Raw genomic sequence first — 18,928 nt, forward strand, 5'->3', positions numbered from 1 at the left:
CTTCAGTTGGATTCTTTGTAGTCATAAAAAAAAATGTGATACAGTATAATGAAAGAGAAAGATCAGAAGGGTTATGTAACTTTGAAATAAAGATAAACCAAAACATTAATTCTCTGTCATCGTCAGGACTGTGGCATGTTTAAAATTATCTGACTCTTATGTTTTTAGAGAGTCTCAATTCCCAGGGAATACCTCAGGATTATTATTATTAATTTAAAATGACACATTGGCCAATCATTCCTCTTTGTTACGCTTTTCCTGCCCCAAATTTTACTCCCCCAAACCAAATAAAACAAAAAGCAAGTAACCCTCCATTTCGGTTTCAGGGAAATTTTTCTAAAATGGGACTTTAAAAATAATCCCTGGCTCACCTGACTGAATTGGCAGATGTCCAGCAGTGCCAGACCATTCGCCCTCTGCCAGGAGTAAGCGCGGTCACCACTTGTAATCATTCAGCTCCCCACGTCAGGTTCCTCATACTCAGTACGAACTGTGGCTCTCCTCTTCCAAAGATGTGTTCATTCTTAGGCCAGAGTGTTCCTCTTACGTTTAATAAAATGTGTCTTTCCTTCTAAGTGAGTACACCCCCTCTTAAAATGAAAAATTATCCTCATCACATCTTATTAGCGGGGCCATGTTTAAAAGCACTGTGCTGTTTTCATTTTATACTTCTCAATGGACATTTATAATCCAAAGCCTTCTTCAAGCATGCTGTTTGTGCTGTGTGGAATCATTGTCTTATTAAAGATAAGTAACAGTATTTCTTCGTTTCCCCCCACCATCCTGGGCTATATAATTTGATGCAATGAAAGACTTGCCCTGGGCTATGGGGAAGAGTGGGGCTGTGAGTGTTAGAGTCACACTTTTCCAGAAGAATAGACTAATGCTTGTTGTGTGTATTTTGTGTATAAAACTGGGGCAGTGTCTTACAGAACGTTATCACTGCGTCTCAAATCTGACTTGCCAGCACGTAGGAAGTTTGTTTTGGTTTCAAAATGTACTTTACCCCATGGTGGCTGGCAGGGTACAATACTATTGACATCACTGTGTTTCAAATAGAAAATTAACAAGTAGCTACTGTTGTGACTGCAGATTGCCTTCCCAGTCCCTGTGAGAGAATGCTTTTTCTTTGGACAGCAGCACTTCTCGGCCCCTTGGTACCATTAAATCAGCCAATGGGGGCTGCCAGAATAGGGATGAACACTCACAAAAAGCTGAAGAATAGGAAAACTGTTAATAATGCAAAAATCTTTAATCAGTTTCCAAATTGATGTGCAAGATAAATAATTGTTAAACATTTCTCTCCCACCCACAGCTAAGTTTTGACAGTAGGCCAGGTTCAGAGCCTGATCTCTCCAGAGAGGAGTAGCCTTTCCCTCCACCCAAACCCCTGGAGAGTTGCCAAAGGAAAATAAGCTATTTTGTATTTAGAACAAATTGCCACTGTTTTCTCCAGTGATGTAGCCCTATTTCCCAGACTTTGAAACTTGGAATACAGAAAGTTCTTGTGTGACCAAAGAAGAAATATGGTGAATGAATGATCAATTTTTTTTTTCCCCCTAAAACCGAGTACTCATAAACAGATAAGAAAGGGGATAAGATATATGTAGGGAAGCTAAATTTAGCATAGAGTGGACGTCAAGTGAACAATTTCTGTTAAATCACTTTGTAAATTAGGTTCCTTATGGGGGTTTTCAGTGAAGAATATATGCCTCTGGAACCAGATTTTAATTATTTTTTTCAAAGTATTTTTTCAAAAGTCAAGTTTTCCTTAGAGATGAATGCAGGACAGTTCAAAAAATTGTTTTTGTGTCCTGCACTGGAGGCGTCAACTGGTCAGCAGTCCTGTGATCTTTAAAGCTGCAGATACTAGTTTCTCATGTTATCAGATGGGATAAAAAGCAAATGTTCATTTAATTTTTTTTCTCTTTTGCATTGTAGAGTATTTTCTTTTATACTTTCTTCTCTTATACCTGAGTTTGCTTAGCTGTGTCTTTTCTATTTTTTTCCTAGTAATGGCCTTCCTGCCATTATACTTTTTATTATTATTTCTTGAACAACAGCTGGAACAGAGGGCCAGAATTAATTCAGTCAATATTTTTACTTGCAAGGAGGCTTATTAATTGGTGACCAAAAAATTGGATTAGAAAAAATTATCGGTGAATTTCATTTGACATTGTTGTCTTAGTCCTCCATCACTGTAAATATTTGGATAAATCGCTCTAATGGCTGCAATTCTCAGTCCTCTACTTCACTATTAAAAGAGATGTCGGCCCTAATCAGGAGTGAGGTTGGAGACTGTCAGTTCACTCTCCATGTAGTCCGTCATCTTTGGTGGTAACCTCAGCTGCACACACAAATCCCCAGCGTACCGTTCTGGCATCCATAAGCAGTTCTCTCATGAATGTCGGCCTGGCATCTGAATACACTGTTTGGAGGCCCTAGTATTGTTACCTCAACTTTGTTGAGTTTGAGAGTCCCAAAAATATCCACTAGAAATTATGTTACATCCCCCTCTCCACTGTGCATCAGTTATTCTGTTAGTTACTAGAAAAACTGAAATGACTTAAAGTATGGCTTCAGTCTTATCTAGAAAGTAACTAAAATACAGTGTGGTTAGTGTGAAAATCAAGTATTAATTTTCTGAGGAAGGGCTATATCAATGAAGATGTCATAGAAGAAACAGTAGTTTGGCTGTGGGCTGGTAAAGGAGTTAGATGTTCACTCCGTAGGCAGTGGAGAGGAGGACATTCCGGGTAGAGAAATGGGTAGATACAAAAGTGCATTTGGTTTGTGGAAGAGGTTTGCAAGGTATGGGGAAGGGGAAGTGAGGCAAGAAAGGTGGTGGGCCGAAGGCCAAGTGATACAACATCTTCAAACATAAAAATTACTACTGGCATCTTTTAAAATTTTTACAGCATCTAGTTCAGGTGCAGCTCATTGTTTACTGATGATCATTGCTGTTGACTGAATGCCGTTTCATCCTCTTCATATCTCTGAGATGAAAGACGACATAAAATTTCAGCCTACATGGAATCTGTGCAGTTTGAGAAAGACTGTATCTTTTTTTGTCGTTAATTTAGTGAGTACTCACGTCTCTCACCATCTCTTCTCCCTGACTCCACTTTCCCTCCTTCACTAAACCTTGGAAAAACACAATCCCAGTTATGATTCAGAAATGATGTTCTGAATTCTAAAGCTCTTTAGTGATCTGAGGTCATTTGCTCTAGTAGTTTGAACAAATTCTGGGAGGTCTTGGGATGTGGCATAAAATTGTGCAAGATTTATTTAAAGTCTTTTTTTGCCTTAAAAGTATACTTTGCCTTATTTCTGCTTATTTTCATATAATAGTATTTTCTTCCAAATTTTTGAGGAAAAGTATGATTTCTCGAAGTCATACTACAGTATATTTAACCTTCTGGCTGTAAATATTCTCTGGCTAAGATTTTATTGGGAGACTGTGATTTTCTTCCAAGTGTGAGTAAAGTGTATCCCAACTTTAACTGATTTCATTTAATTGTATATAGATGAGCCCTTCAGTGATAAGGTGGACAATGTGACTATAGGATAATTTATATTATCATAATATTATATAGTATATATAATTTATATAATTTGAAGTTTCATTATAATACCTGCCAATATTCCTATCTGGCTATTTTACAAGATACCAATTGAATTACAAAAAATATTAGTGAAAGCAGCTTTTTTTTTTTTTTTTTGAAAAAGTGAGGAGAGAGTCCTAGCTGTTCTGAGTCTTGTTTTGTTGTCATGAAGTCCCATGACAGAACAGTCAGCTCTGATGCTAAGGAAATGCCGTTGACCATCATTTACCAAGTTACAACCTGACAGTTAATAGCTCGTTTATTTTTTGTGAAGCAGTTAGCATGTAAGTTGTAAGTGAAATGTATATTTAGCACGTGCTATTTCACGGGAATAACTTGTCTGAGTTTTCTTATTTCACAAACATAAACAGCTTGACAGCAAAAAATGATCATATTTGTTTTCATAAATAAGATCCATGAGTAGCATGTGTGCACCTGATATCTGGATTCATTTTTAATGTCATTTTTCTTAAGAAGAAGTAGGCATATAAATTTTTTGTGTATCTTTAGAGATTTTCAGAAGATTCTCAACCCATTAAATATTAGAGAAACACTGAAATAAGAATGTGTAGGATAAGCAGCTAATTGCTGTCATGTGCAGAAGTGGTGTGTAGGGAGTTGGGAAACCTGGCCACAAGCCACTGCAGCTTTGAAGAATGTGGCTCAAGGGAGGACTCTTAGTCATTGCGTAACATTCAGCAGAGAGGAAAGTACAAGTGCTGTCCCTATCACTTGACTTGTTTTCCATTTTGCTTTAGTTCCTTGGCAAAGTTTTGATAATCCGTAGTGGAGGAGTGAGAGACAAGCAAGTTGCAGTGAAGGGACCGGGCCTCAAAGGACACCAGCCAGTGCATGGTGTGTGAGGCTGGGCAGGCGTTAAATTTCATATTGTTGTTGGGCAGAGGGATTAGAGTTTTAAGAGACGACTTGAAAAACATCATCCTATGGTACTTGCAATTTTTTTCTGAAAGGGGATTCTTTCCTCTCTCCTCCCTCAACACTGTGTGCTGCTTGTGGTTGATATACCTGTGCCTTAAAATATCACAGCTACTAGGAGGGGCCGTTTTATAGCAAAATCATTTCCCCCCATGTTCTGTGATATTTCAGTTTGGCAGTAGAGTTTACAAGGTTTGAAATCAAAAGCAGCGTTGGTTCCTTCAGGGAAAAATGATCCCAATCTACCAAAATAAAAGCCAAACAGACTCTAATTGTTCCTTTTCCCACAAGGGGCTTGCCCTTTCTGAAGGTATGGGTTAGTTCGATAGGACCTTCTCTCCAACAAGGTTAGTCACTGGAAATTGCCTCATCCCCTGGGTAAAACCCACTTTTAAATCTATTTTAAAACAGACCTCAAAGTGTCTTTGAAAATAAAAGTGCTTTGCTGTCTCCATTCTCTTGCCCCCTCCCTCTCAGCAAGGAGATTGCAGTTTTCTCACAGGGCACCCCTGCGCAGTGTCTAATCATCATGCTCAATTAGGAAAGATTTACACTGTAGAGTTTTTATTGAGCCCTCCATGTGCTGTGAAAAGTTAAATAAATGCTAACCAGGGGGCTAAATTCTTTTCTTGTTTTCCACCAAGGCTAGTTCCATAAATTTTACAATGTCAGGTTTTTCTATTGGTTGTTAGTTTGGTGTTCATCGGAACATTCAGAACATCAGCCTTAACTTTCCCCAACCTTCCTTTTTTAAAATTTTATTTTAAAGATTTATTTATTTTAGAGAACGTGCGTGGATGTAAGCCGGAGGTGGGGGGCAAGGGGAGAGGGGGAATCTCCAGTAGACTCCTCACTGAGTGCAGGGTCTGACATGTGGCTCTATCTCACAACCCTGAGATTATGACCTGAGCCGAGATCAAGATTCAACTTGATTTCTTGCTCAACCAAGCCCCCCAGGCACCCCCCTGACCCCCAGACTTCTTAACCTGCTTCGACTAAAGGTGCAGGGCTATACCATTCGTGAATCCTTCTTTTCTGTGTCAGCTCTTCAACTTCTTGGAGATTTGAAAAATATCATTTTATGCCACTCGCAAATTTTTTCTGAGTGTGTAAGGATTTTCAAATCAAACCAAGGTTGTTGGGTTTTTTTGTTTTGTTTTGTTTTCCTCTTGTCCTCTTTTCTTCCTCCAGTGTCTTACGGTCCATGATTTGGCAACCCCATATGAGAGGCTCCTGAGCCACTGGTCACGTGAGAATGAAGGCAAGAAAAGAAAGGACCAGATGGCATCAAAAGATATGCCTTTCTAGGTCGTTGGTGGTTAAGCTTGCAATCTGGTCACCAGCAGGGAGACCATGGGGGAAAGGGTGGAGAGCAGCACAGCCCCATTGTAAGGGCAGAATTCTGCTGTACAGTGTGTTTCAGTAATCTGCTGGGGTGAAAAAAGTTACACCTCAAGGTGAATGAATTTTCTGGTTAGACTTCCCAGTTTATAGTCACAGGGTATTACATTGCTCTTGCAAGGGTGAATTCATCTAAAACCGGCATAATAAGCACATGTGGAAAACTGTGTGCAGTATATTTGGATGGCAGTTTTGAAAAGTGTGGCTCCCACTTGGTCAGTTTCTGTCCTTCAACTGCCGTTTACCTTTTGTTACTCTCTTCTCCAAATGCCTGATTCTCTTACCGTGTAAAAACTGGAGGGAATGACATTTGGCTCTCACAGGGACCTTTCCCCACAGGAGAGCAAAGGACATCATTTACCATCCATTCTTCATACTCTTACCTATTTTAAAAGATTATGTTTATAAAACATGGAAAATGGCATCACTGGTCTTTGTGAGACATGATAACTCAGGGCATGTTTTCTTAAGCTATAACTTGGAGCACATTTATAATTACTTGACTGAAGAAATGTTCAATAGGAGCTAATAAAAAATATTTTAGAGGGTAGTCTGCCTTGCTGTTATCTAGCCATCCTGCATGTTGACTCCCTTGGCTTGGGCAGATTCTGATTGGTCAGCGCTGTTGCAGACCACCAGACTCCTGAACTTGGCTGTTACTTCCTTACCGAATTCCAGCTTCGTTGTTTTCCCCTGAAAGAAAAAAGTAACTTGATTTCATTTCATGAACTGAGTCCCGTACTCTTTTAATTGCCTGGAAAAGGCTTGCTTTTCTGTAGACAAATCCAGTATCCTTCAAGTCCAAAGTCAAGTTTCAACTACTAAGTGTGCTTTCTCCAGTTACAATCTCCTCTTTTATTCAGATTCTGTTGCCCTTGAATTCCGTGTGACTCATTTCATTATGAACCAGATGAAACAAACAATATATTTCATTCTGTAGTCTAGATTATAAACTCCTAAAGTTCACATTTCTTTTTTTACTTCCACCACTCAAGCAAGTGTGTGGAATATTGCTGAATATACAAAGTCATATAGTAAATACATATCTCGATGATAAGAAGAAAGAGAAAAAAACATAGACATTTTATGATGTTAGTTGATTTCTACCTAGATTTTAAAGATTTTATTTATTTATCAGAGGGAGAGAGGGGGAGGGAGCGAGCACAGGCAGACAGAATGGCAGGCAGAGGCAGAGGGAGAAGCAGGCTCCCTGCCGCGCAAGGATCCTGATGTGGGACTCAATCCCAGGACGCTGGGATCATGACCTGAGCCGAAGGCAGCTGCTTAACCAACTGAGCCACCCAGGCATCCCTCTACCTAGATTTTAATATGACTTAGATCTGAAAAACAGAAAACTGAAGCACCCATTTTTTCCTTGATGTAAAACTCTAGTAAGGGGTCATTGTGAAGTTCCTTAAACTAAATGTAGAAGATATTTCCTGTATATACACTGAACTTCAGGGGTTAAGTAAACAAAATTGACAAGTTATTCTTGTGCCAACATACTTGTTAACTTTACTAGTTAGTTGCTTTATTAACTTTTTTAGATGCCTGAATTCAGGGCTCCCTTGGGAGCCTCTAGTTCTTAGCAAGACGACCACCAGTCTTTGTCTCCGTCCTCCAGTCGTATCGTAGGAGTGCAGTTATTAGGCATATATGCTAGAATAATTCTAATGAAGAGTTTAAAGGCACTTTTTACTATGGATTTTTTTGTTTCGTTGTTTTGCTACTGTTTTAGTCTGCCCAGCAGAAGCACTAAGTGATCACGTGAGTCTTCACTCAAGAGGTTTTCCAGTTAAAAATGAGAATTTTACTAAAGGTTCTGTGATTTGGGGTAGCACAGCAGGGCAGCACAATGACTTTAAAATTGTTAAGTCTCATTAAGGGGAATCCATTGATACACCTTTAATTTAGGGAAAAATTTAAAATTCCTTTATCTACATCAGTTATGTCAGATTTCAGCCTAGAGCCAACTATTACATTTGAACTACTGAACTCAGTAAAGAGGTTTGGAATGGATATACTAACGGACCCTTGACCAAAGCTGGGGTAGTGGGTGCTGGAAGAATCTTGACAGTTCATTACCAAACTCTGACCTCCGGACTCTTCATTATTCTTGCTTGTCAGTGACATAATTGGTTGCTTACTGTCCTCTCCTGCCCCTATTTCAGATTGCTAGCATTTGAGAATTTCACTTATTATTTCTTGTGTAGTAAGACCAAGAAAGCAGAGTTTGGTAGGTGAACTCATAAAATCATTTTGGCCCTCATTGAGAGGATGATGTGTTTTGTTCCTGGTACAAATGAGACAGTTGCTAAATGGTCAGTTACAACTCTTTAAGGAATAAGGATAAACTGTGAACACATTTGTGGATTTTCTTTTCAGATATACTATTTATTAATTGTTAAATTATGTTATGCCTATGAAGCAAAGAACCAGAGATGTGGATTCACATTGTGTTAGTATACAGTTCAGTACCCAGAATGCTCATCATGGTGATTGTATTACCTTTAGGATACAGAGAGGGTAAAACCATGAGACTCTGAGCTAGCATTTTTAGTAGAAAATTTCCCTAGTTGTCCATAGGATGGGTGTATTAAAGAATGGAATACTTTTTTTAAAGATTTTATTTATTAATCTGACAGAGAGAGATCACAAGTAGGCAGAGGCAGGCAGAGAGAGAGGGGGAAGCAGGATCCCCACCGAGCAGAGAGCCCGACGCGGGGCTCGATCCCAGGAACCCAGGATCATGACCTGAGCCGAAGGCAGAGGCTCCAACCCACCGAGCCACCCAGGCACCCCAAGAATGGAATAATTTTTGTAAAGAGTTTTGTCAGGGCACCTGGGTGGCTCAGTTGGTTAAGTGTCTGCTTTTAGCTCAGGTCCTGATCCCAGAGTTCTGGGATCAAGCCCCGCAATGGACTCCCTGCTCAGCGGGAAGCCTGCTTCTCCCTCTCTTTGTGTCCCTCCCCCTGCTCGTGTTCTCTCTCAGATAAACAAAGAAAAATCTTAAAAAAATTTTTTTTTTGTTACCTACCTTTTTCCAAATGTGTAGAAAATTGGAGGTGGGATAACGAAAGAGAGAGGTGAGGGAGAGAAATAAACATTTAAAACTAAGGAACTGGTGCACTGAGATGTTAGCAAGCAGGGGACTGTTTCCTGGGTTGTTTCAGTGGCTGAAGTTGACCACAGAGCCATCTATTTTGCCTAACCCTGTCCTAGCCAGTCATACCATTTTGCTGTTTCTAATGTGTAGAATCATAAGAAGTTGGCATTTTTATGAGTGAGACTTGTATATCATAATTTTTCTGTGGTTCAACCTAACATAACAACAGGTAACACTGCAGGATGGCTACAGTTGTAGAGAGAGGTGTGTGTGGGTGTGTGTAAAAGATGGGAGAGAAGAAATGGAAATTCCTGAGCATTTTATACTCCCTGGGGTTATTCCAGCTGAAAACTTCTACTGTAGCCTGTCATTCTAGGCATTCAAAATCAATACAATTAATTGCCCTAGTATGCTTTCCTACTTCCACATTAGTACACTTGGAGACAGTTTATGGGGTGGCTTAAAAATAAAGCATCTCTGACAGAGATTACCCCTGGGGAGAGTAATCTGAAGTAACTGTGTCTGCAGAGTACAAACGTCAGGGTAGAGCCCGAAAACCAGTAAGCGTGCCTGTACTTGCACGTACTTTGCAACTGAAGAATTAGGGGTGTAAAATGGATATAGACTGAGTAATCTGTGAATTATTATTTGTCTTAAAATAGGCTTTAGGAGGTTTCTAGTGCAATATTTAGGCTGTGCTGATTTGACTTTTGTTGTCTTTTGTAGACGAGCTCATCTGCGCCTGTGTTTAGAACGCTTAAAAGTTCTGATTCCACTAGGACCAGACTGTACCAGGCACACAACACTTGGTTTGCTTAACAAAGCCAAAGCACATATCAAGGTGAGAATTTCTTTCATATTTGTACGTGATTGTCTCAGCCTTTGTTTCATTATAAGCAATGATTACTGTTCATAAACATCAGCTAGCTCACTGTGCCCTCCTTAATAACTGACCTCAAGAGGAATCTTCCTGAAAACTTTTCAGCTAATCTGATGGGAGCAACATAACCTGATTAAACTAAATTGTTTTGACAGCATGGCCATCTGAGGAGCTGGGAATACTAGGAAAATGACAATTACTCTGCTGATCTGCAGAAGGAAGGCAATTGTGCCCTCTGGTGGAGATGACGTTGTTTGGCTGTGTCCTCCAGTATTTTTCCATTGAACTAGAGCGCAGAGCAAGTTTCTCTGTTATGGAGATAACTTCACAGACTTTGCGAATTCCATACCGTTACAGTCATGTAGCATTCATTACACACAGACAGAAAAGAAAAATGAAGAAAATTATTTTTGATGTTTAAAAATATGTATTTATATATGTTTTTAGATACACACATGTATATACCTGTATATTCAGATCTTCTCTGCCAAAGAAGAAAACTTTTAAGATGTTAGGTAAGAATGAATTTTATTGTTCGTACTGGACTGTACACGAGTATCATTTTATCATTTTAGAAACTTGAAGAAGCTGAAAGGAAGAGCCAGCACCAGCTAGAGAACTTGGAACGAGAACAGAGATTTTTAAAGCGGCGATTGGAACAGCTGCAGGGTCCTCAGGAGTTGGAACGAATACGAATGGACAGCATTGGATCGACTGTTTCTTCAGATCGTTCTGATTCAGAGCGAGGTAGGCGGTTTGCTTCTTCCCTAATGAAATACTGAGCATCCCTGTATCTGGACTTAGGCAGGGCACGTTGGAAAGCCCTGTATTCGCTTTCTTCTCTGCAGCCAGTACTGCACCATTCTGGATTTTGTGCAGTCACAACATGGTCAAGCAATGCTGCAGTGAACTATAGAAATTTTTTTATCTTTATTATGTAGGTACGTATTTTTAACGTTCTACTTTGAAACAATTTTTTGAAAGATTTTATTTATTTGAGAGAGACAAAATAGTGACAGAGAACATGAGCTGTGAGGAGGAGAAGCAGACGCCCCACTGAGTAGGGAGCCCAGTGCGGGGCTCAATCCCACGACCCTGGGATCATGACCTGAGCGGAAGGCAACGCGGAAGGCAACGCGTCACCAACGGAGCCACCAGGCGCCTCTCTACTTTGAAACAATTTTCAACTTACAGAAAAGTTGTGTCTTATATAGAAAATGGTAGAGTTCTCATATATTCTTCACCCAGGATTCCCTACTATTAACATCTTTTGTAGAAATAATAGTTCCTGCAACCAGAAAATTAACATTCATGTAATATTATTAATCAATAGACATTACTCATATTTCACCAGTTTTCCCACTAATGTCCTTTGTCTGATCTAGGATCCAATGCAGGATCCAACATTGCATTCGGTAGTTCCTCAGTCTCTATGACCATGACACTTTTGAAGAATACTGGCCAGTTATTTTATATAGTGTCTTTCAAGTGTCTGAGGTTTTCTCATTATTAAGTGGAGGTTTTACATTTGGGGGGAATAAATATCACAGAAGTGATGTGCTCTTCTCAATTTATTGTATTAGGAAGATACATGATGTTATATTTCATAACTGGTCATGTTAATTTTTATGTCTGTATTTTAAAGGTAACGCCCTTCATTTCTCTTTCCATCTGTCCCAGACTGTTTGTCTTTGGCAGAATGAAAGATAAGAACCAACCAGGAATTTTGTTTGAATTTTACTGATCTGTTCATCTAAAGCTCCTACCACATCAGTCCTCACAACACAATAGACGATCCCAGAGATGAACTGTCATGATTTGAAGCTTTATATTAGGGAAAATAGAGCTCATGAGATCTTGAGGATTCTAAAACAAAGAATTGTTTGTAAGGACAAAAGAATTTCTTTTGACTTTTTATATGGAAGTTTTCAAACATACACAAAAGTAGAATAGAATATTGAATTCTCATGTACCCATCATCCAGTTTCTTATATTCTGGAGAAGCATTTCAAATTGATTTTTGATCCCTTTTAACACAACCCTAGGAGTCCTTGGGTTTGTTGTTTTTGTTGTTTTGCTGTGTAAGTTTGTTTTTATGTGGCACTCAATTTCAGAGAACAAAAGTTTATCAGAGGCAGCAGCAGGAACCTTGGGGACATGCTGCATCTGTCTGACAATTGTAGCAAGAATGACCCCAAATTAAGAGGCAGACCTTGATCCTAGTCTTTCTTCTGCTGGTTAGTAGCTGTCTGACTTTGTTAGGTCTGCAGGTTTTAGCTGCCCTTCCTGCTGTTAACTCCTCCTTGTACCCACCCCACCTCCAAATTTGAGAAAGAGTGTGTCTTCATCATTATAGTTCTCATTTTTTTTTAGTAGTCCCCATGTGCTAGAACCTCTTTTCCTGTTCTCATCTAGAAGCTCTCTTTCCCAGCATTACATGGGACTTTTAGTGCGATCTCCAGTCCATTTGGCTAGACCAGTCTCTCATTTTACTTTGTGATGATTGAGTACAGCGAGCTCTGTTGGATAGGGTGTTTTGATTCTATTTTCTAATTGTAGGTTGGATGAGTATTCTGTGATACCGGGAAAGACCAAATAGCCTGTGAAGCATTATGGATGTAAAACAAATAGTTATGAATTCATAGGATTGTTTGGACAGCTTGTTTGGACAGATGCCTGCATTTTAGAAACAGATTTCTAAAACTTTTTGAAGCAACAAGCCCTTTTGAAAATAATACTCTTTGAAATAACTTACTCTGTCTTCTTGGGCTCAGCAAGAATTCACTTTTCCTAAAGCAGTTGTGATCAGTGTGAACCCTTAGAATCAGTGCCAGATACAAAACATCAGACTTTGAGCTTAAAAGAATTGAAGAATCTTGAGTTCATTCTGGCTGTTCTGGGAGAGAACAGTTTTTCAACTGCCTTTTGTTTTTTAAAATGTATACTGTATTTTATGTAGTATTGGTGATTACATATGTAGTAGTTAACACACTGTTGATAGCCAGTCATATATGTATTTAGGGATTAAAAAATCATGTTTGATTTTGAAGTAAAGTTAAATACCATCACTGAAATGCCTTTGCTGTTATCTTTGCTTAGATCTCACTATAATCCAGAGACTTTTCAGGCTCATACCCTCATTTCAAGCTGTATTTCATTCAAGGAAATTAAATCGAATTGAATATAAATCCCTCAGAGTTCACTCTATAATGACTGGCTTAGTTTGGTTACTGGGTAGTCAGAGGTGTTTGTGATGAATCCTAGAATTCTGTAGAACTGTCTGTAGAATGAGACTGCCAAAGGCAAGAATAAATGGATAAATTTTCTAGTTCACCTATACTAAATACTTTTTTCCCTCTTTAAGGCAACTCTGATTAATAAACAACACTGAGAATTAGTTTCTAGTTTAATGCAAAACAGATGTAATTAAAGCACTTGGGGTTGGGATTTTTTAATATTAAGCACTAATTCCCAAATAGGCTGAGTTCTTTTGGTGGGAGGTCCAGACGGACTGGCGTCAAAGGCTTTAGTAAACTTGCTGATTGAGACCACCACTGGTTACCAGACATTCCCCTTTACAAAATGTATCCCTGTGTCTCTTCACCTTTAGTTACTTCTGTTCTCCAGAGATCACGGATAATAAGCTTGCATAATTATTTTACACTACAAAAACATAATCACTTTTTCTTATGCCCTTTTCTCATTAGTTTTTGAAAGTCCAGATTACTAATGTTCTTCTTTTTCTCTCTTTGGCAGAGGAGATTGAAGTGGATGTTGAAAGCACAGAGTTCTCCCATGGAGAAGTGGACAATATCAGTACCACCAGCATCAGTGACATTGATGACCACAGCAGCCTGCAGAGTATTGGGAGTGACGAGGGTTACTCCAGTGCCAGTGTCAAACTTTCGTTCACTTCCTAGAACCCAGCATGACATAACAGTGCAGGGCAAAATATTCACTGGGCCAACTCAATCCAAACAATCTCTTAAATTGGGTTCATGATGCAGTCTCCTCTTTAAAACTAAACAAAACTATACTTGAACAAAAGGGTCAAAAGACCTCTATTTAAGCAAATACTTAGCAAAAAGTGGGGCAGAGCCTCCCCAGCAGAACAAATACTCATAATATTCATATTTGAAAATCTGTTTCTAATGGCAGCAGAAAACTTGGTGAAATTTTCTTGATTTAGTTTATTTGAAAGAGGACATTGGAGATTCTGTCCTCTTGTTCTTCTGTAGTTTGCTCATCATACAATGAGTAGACACATTTAAGGATGGGGTTATGAACCCTTCCTGAGTTTTATGGTCCTAAAAACAAAATCAAACCTATAGTAATGAGAAGACAAGATAATCAGGCATTAACTTGGATAGCTAAAGAGCTATTAAAACTCAGCCTGGGACAGCTTATCATGAAGCCTGTGGATGATCAATTCTTGGAAAAAAAAAAAAAAAGCAAGCTCATTTCATGCTCTGCAAAAGGAGAGACTCCCATGAAGCCTTTTGAAAGGGATCATCACGCAGCTCAGCTTTCTGTTGGATTCCATGCTAAGCAAGCTAACCTTATCCTGCATTGTTTTCAGTAGGGCACCCCACCGCCAGCTCGACAGTCAGCCGCCCTTAGGCCCTTGGGCAGCATGGGGGCAGTATGACAGCCCCTACCACACAGGGCCTATGAATTCGGATTGAGGGGCCAGAAGGAAAAAGCTCTCCATGCCTCTGTGTCTGCGTGGGCCAGAAGAATCGGTGCACGCAGATTAGCAGGCCAAGGTCTGAGCCACGGCAGCATTTTTATTTCAGATTTTGATAACTGTTTGTATGTGTTGAAAACCAAAATGACATCTTTTTAAAGCTTGTCCATAAAGAACATAGATGTCTTTTATAGTGGAAAAACACATGGGAAAAAAAATCATCTATTTTGATGCAGCATTTGATAATGATAAAACACCTCACACCTCACTCTTTATAGTGCACAAAATGAATGAGGTCTGGGCTAGGTAGAGAAAAGGTCAATGCTGTTTTTATTTTCTTTTAGAATCATTACCTTTTACCAGCTTTAACCATCTGATATCTATAGTAGACACGCTATAATACTTAACATAGTTGAGTTCGGCACTTGTCTCGTTTTATTGTAAAGATTTGCTTTCGTTTTCCTACCGGCGTCTCTCTCCTTCCTCACAGTCCCACTGTGCAGGTGCTGTTGTTGCTCTTCCCAATATTTTCAGAAACGTTTTAAGTGAAATTTCTTTTCTAGCCTGCACTTTGATGTCATGTGTTACCTTTGTCTTTCCAAATCCAAGGTGTTCACCCCACCCCACCCCACCTTCTCCTTTACCCCAGGAAGCCTTCTTGACCCCCTTACCCCTGGCTCTTTGGACTTTGTATACTTTGAATAATTTAACTACCCTTAATTACTTAAAAAAAAAAAGCTTTATGATTTTCGTAACTTATTGCTGATTTTAATGGGTTGTTAATTTCAGTCCTGTAGTTTTATTTTGTTTAGGTAGGGCTGGGCAAGGAAAAAGAAAATAAAGACCACCATATGTAGCAGTGCAGTTGAGTTGTGTGTGTAATGTTAGACTATCCTTTGTAAGTAGCACTTTGACAGCTTTCACTGCTTCTGTGTATGAAGTGTACCATCTTGGTCACACACAAGGCCTCAGCATATACTTGTTTGTGCTCTTCCTGTGCCTCCGAAAACATTTTATCCTTGATTGTGCTCTGTTTGAGTGGAAGAAATCCTTTGAAGTAGATGTGTGAAAAACTGCATGCCTTTAGAAGCCCATTATTAGAACTTGCTACTTCAGGTGCTGGGGACTTAATGAAAAACATGATAAATTCATTTCTCTGGCCCAAGTCAATTATTTTTGGTTTCACTTATAATTACTCCTGGCTGGGTCAAAATGTTGCTCTATGTATTTGCTTACTTTTGACTTTCCCAAGGGAGACAGTTTAAAGACTCTGCTAACTACCATGATAGTAAATGGAAGCCAATGACGAAGCTTCCGTTTTGTTGTTCTCATGGCATTCACTGGCATCACTCGCCTCGGGCTGAGTTTCGGACTTCATTCAGGAGACCTTGAGGTGCTGCCATTTTGTTGTATATGTACAGGTTGGTGGTCTGGAAAGCCTTTGTCACAAATCTATAGTAACTATTTCAACTGCCCTCTAAATTACTCTTTCCCTGGGTTTACCTTGTGGGAGGGGAGTGGATTGTATGATGAGTAAGAAGTATTAATTTTTTAAAAGACAAATCGACTTTGAAGATATAAAAGTTAATTGCGAGAAATAAAAATTGTGAATGAAGAACACCCGAGTGCTTTTTGTCCCACCCTTCTCTATGAAGGAAAAAATCAGAATGAGCATCCACACCTTAAGAAGCGACTATCCCCTACATGTTCAAGTTGATACGACTTCAGTAGTCCGAATTAATGGCAATTTGAATCATTGCCATTCCTGTTCTGTAATTTAAACAGGTGCCTTCTTGACTGGTAACTCCACGTAACCTAACTGCAGATGGTTTAACGTACCCGATAATCTTAACTGCTTCAGGTAGGACACAAAGCCATTTGTTATTATCTGTTCTTAAGGACTTTTTTAGGGTATCCCTTTGGCTACAACTGTCCATCTAAATTGAAAAGAAGTCTGGAAGTTCCCGTTTAGTCCCTACCTACTAACCTGAGTTAAGGTACCCTTTATGTAAAATGCCTGAGTAATATATTAATAGATAGAGGTAAGTCTTATTTCAGCGCATATTTATTACCAAAGAAGATTCTGATGAAGTCAGACTGTAGTTTCTGGTTAGAATAGGTATGAGAACTCCAGTAGAAACGACTTTTCTAGTCCCCACGATGGTAGCTTTTAGCATTATGAAGGGATTTTAAAAGGCAGTGAGGATTATTGAGGCAAAATTTCCTAACCTAAGGCCACATTGCTTCCTGGGTCATTTCTCACAAGAAAATCGTTTAACTTCTTGGAGAAGGTTCTTTGGTAAGTTTTTTTTTCTTCCACTTGAAGAAGCAGGAGCTGCCTTTCCCCCCTTTCTTTTATTATCCTTACATCTCAAAAATTCCATACTCCCTACAAACAGCAGCATAATCTGGGAAGAACAGGTTTTTTTGGGTCACATTTAAATACTGGTTCTAATATTTGCTGTGGACTCTGGGCAAGTTAATTTCTTCATGGAGCCTGTTTCCTCCTGAAAAGTTGTTACAAATACTACCTCTATTTTGAAAGGTTGTAAGGATTAAAACTTTGAAAGGTTGTAAGGATTAAAACTTATATATGTAAATCCCCACACATATTCAACCTAGGAGTTTGTAGCACCAAAAGAAAAATAAGTTTTGTACTTCTCCTTTCTCGATGAATGCAACCTTCGAATTTCTTCATCCTTAATCTTGAATTTTAGTTATTCTGACTCTGGGTCTTGCAGAAAAAGACAATTTTAATAAATAAAATGGTTCACTTTCACAGAATTCCATGACAGGTTATACTTTGTAAGAAGTCACTTTTGATGTCCTATAGAATTTTTTAAATAAAGACTTTGTAAGATTGATGTATCAGCGGTTTTAGTGATTACCTGGATCTTTCTAAAAAAAAAAAAAAAAGACTAACCTGAGCTTCAGTCTGTTAAACACTAGTAATAACCACTGCATAATGGCCCTAGTTAATATTTAATGCTGGCCTTGCCAAGAAAAAAATCTTGGCCCATGTACTGGATCTGAGAGGAAACTGGTTTTCTTATGGAATACATCTGATTCTTCCAAATAAGTGTAGTTCAAGATACAGGTACTGGCTGACAACCTCACTTCTTGGTTGTTTTACCTTCCATTACCATCATAAATTATTAAGGGAAATGGCTTAGACGAAGCTCTTTTTAAGACTGCTAACTACCATGATAGTAAATGGAAGCCAATGACGAAGCTTCGTTTTGTTGTTCTCATGGCATTCACTGGCATCACTCGCCTCGGGCTGGAGTTTCGGACTTCATTCAGGAGACCTTGAGATGCTGCCATTTTGTTGTATATGTACAGTACTTTTAAAGTACTGCCAGCTAACTTCCTATAACTTTGAGTTTTTTTCCTTTTTCTCAAACTCTTAGCTCTCTGTTATAGAGGAATGCTTGAAGTCTTTATTGGTAGGGCAATAACTGGGATATTTATCTCGGATTTTCACATCAGGGCACCAAACAGCCATAAGGTGTCTCTAAAATGCATATTAAAAATACAAATTTAAGAAGCCAGTTCGTTCTAAACTAGCAGCTTTATCACACTCTGAAAGGTACATCAACTAAACCTGACAGAGCTTTTGGAGGGAAAAACCTGGCAAAAGAACCAAAGGGATACTTACTCCTTCCTGCATACTTCTGAGCAATGAACAATTGGACAATTACCATCTATTGAAGACTAGCCTAGCTGCAGGTCTCAGGCTTCAACTCTGGTTTTCCCAGGATATAGAGTCAAGTGTCCTCCAAGCCTGAATTCTTTCTCTAGTCAGAAATGCACTGCATCTTGCTAAAGTGAGTACAGGGCTTGAAAGGGGAAAAGACAAAAGCACATTAGTTTTCACCAAGAAAGGCAAATCATAAGCCAGCAAAATAATAAACATGACTTTGGGCCTCAAGTTGAGAAAGTAGCTCTTCAAACAAAAAGCAACCTTTCTCTTAATGCATGGAACTATGGCTTCTTTAGCTGTGATCTTAAGGTAGTAACTGGGAAAACAAATTACAACTTTAATAATTTCAGTAACTTAAGTCTGTGCTCATTTCATAAAAGCGAATTGGTGAAGTGCCAGGTGTAAGTAAATTGTCAGTTTTTATTTCCTGGGAACTAAAATTGGTAATTTTAGCTAGTTCAGCAGTCAACTACCACAAACCCCATAGTATGCTCAGATCTGCTTTACCCCAGTCAAGGCCACAAAAGAACCACCTTTATATATACATAAGCTGGAAGGCAGAAAAGGCAATCGAAGAACCTCACAGAACTCTAACAGCTTCGTCTTACAT

At 39.0% G+C, this 18,928-nt stretch overlaps 1 protein-coding gene across 4 annotated transcripts in view; it reads left to right on the forward strand.

The window, feature by feature from the left end:
- MXI1 (MAX interactor 1, dimerization protein) overlaps positions 1-14,379 on the forward strand; it is an 80,054-nt gene extending 65,675 nt beyond the window's left edge. For all 4 annotated transcript variants that reach the window (XM_032312349.1, XM_032312348.1, XM_032312351.1 and 1 more), the window contains 3 exons: positions 9,775-9,889; positions 10,504-10,675; positions 13,685-14,379. In XM_032312349.1, coding sequence (XP_032168240.1) covers positions 9,775-9,889; positions 10,504-10,675; positions 13,685-13,848 — 451 coding nt within the window. In that variant the 3' untranslated portion in view covers positions 13,849-14,379. The remainder of the gene's footprint in view (positions 1-9,774; positions 9,890-10,503; positions 10,676-13,684) is intronic.
- Positions 14,380-18,928: the final 4,549 nt, after the last annotated feature.

Source organism: Mustela erminea, chromosome 14, assembly GCF_009829155.1.
Source record: "Mustela erminea isolate mMusErm1 chromosome 14, mMusErm1.Pri, whole genome shotgun sequence".
Classification (NCBI taxonomy): Eukaryota; Metazoa; Chordata; class Mammalia; order Carnivora; family Mustelidae; genus Mustela; species Mustela erminea.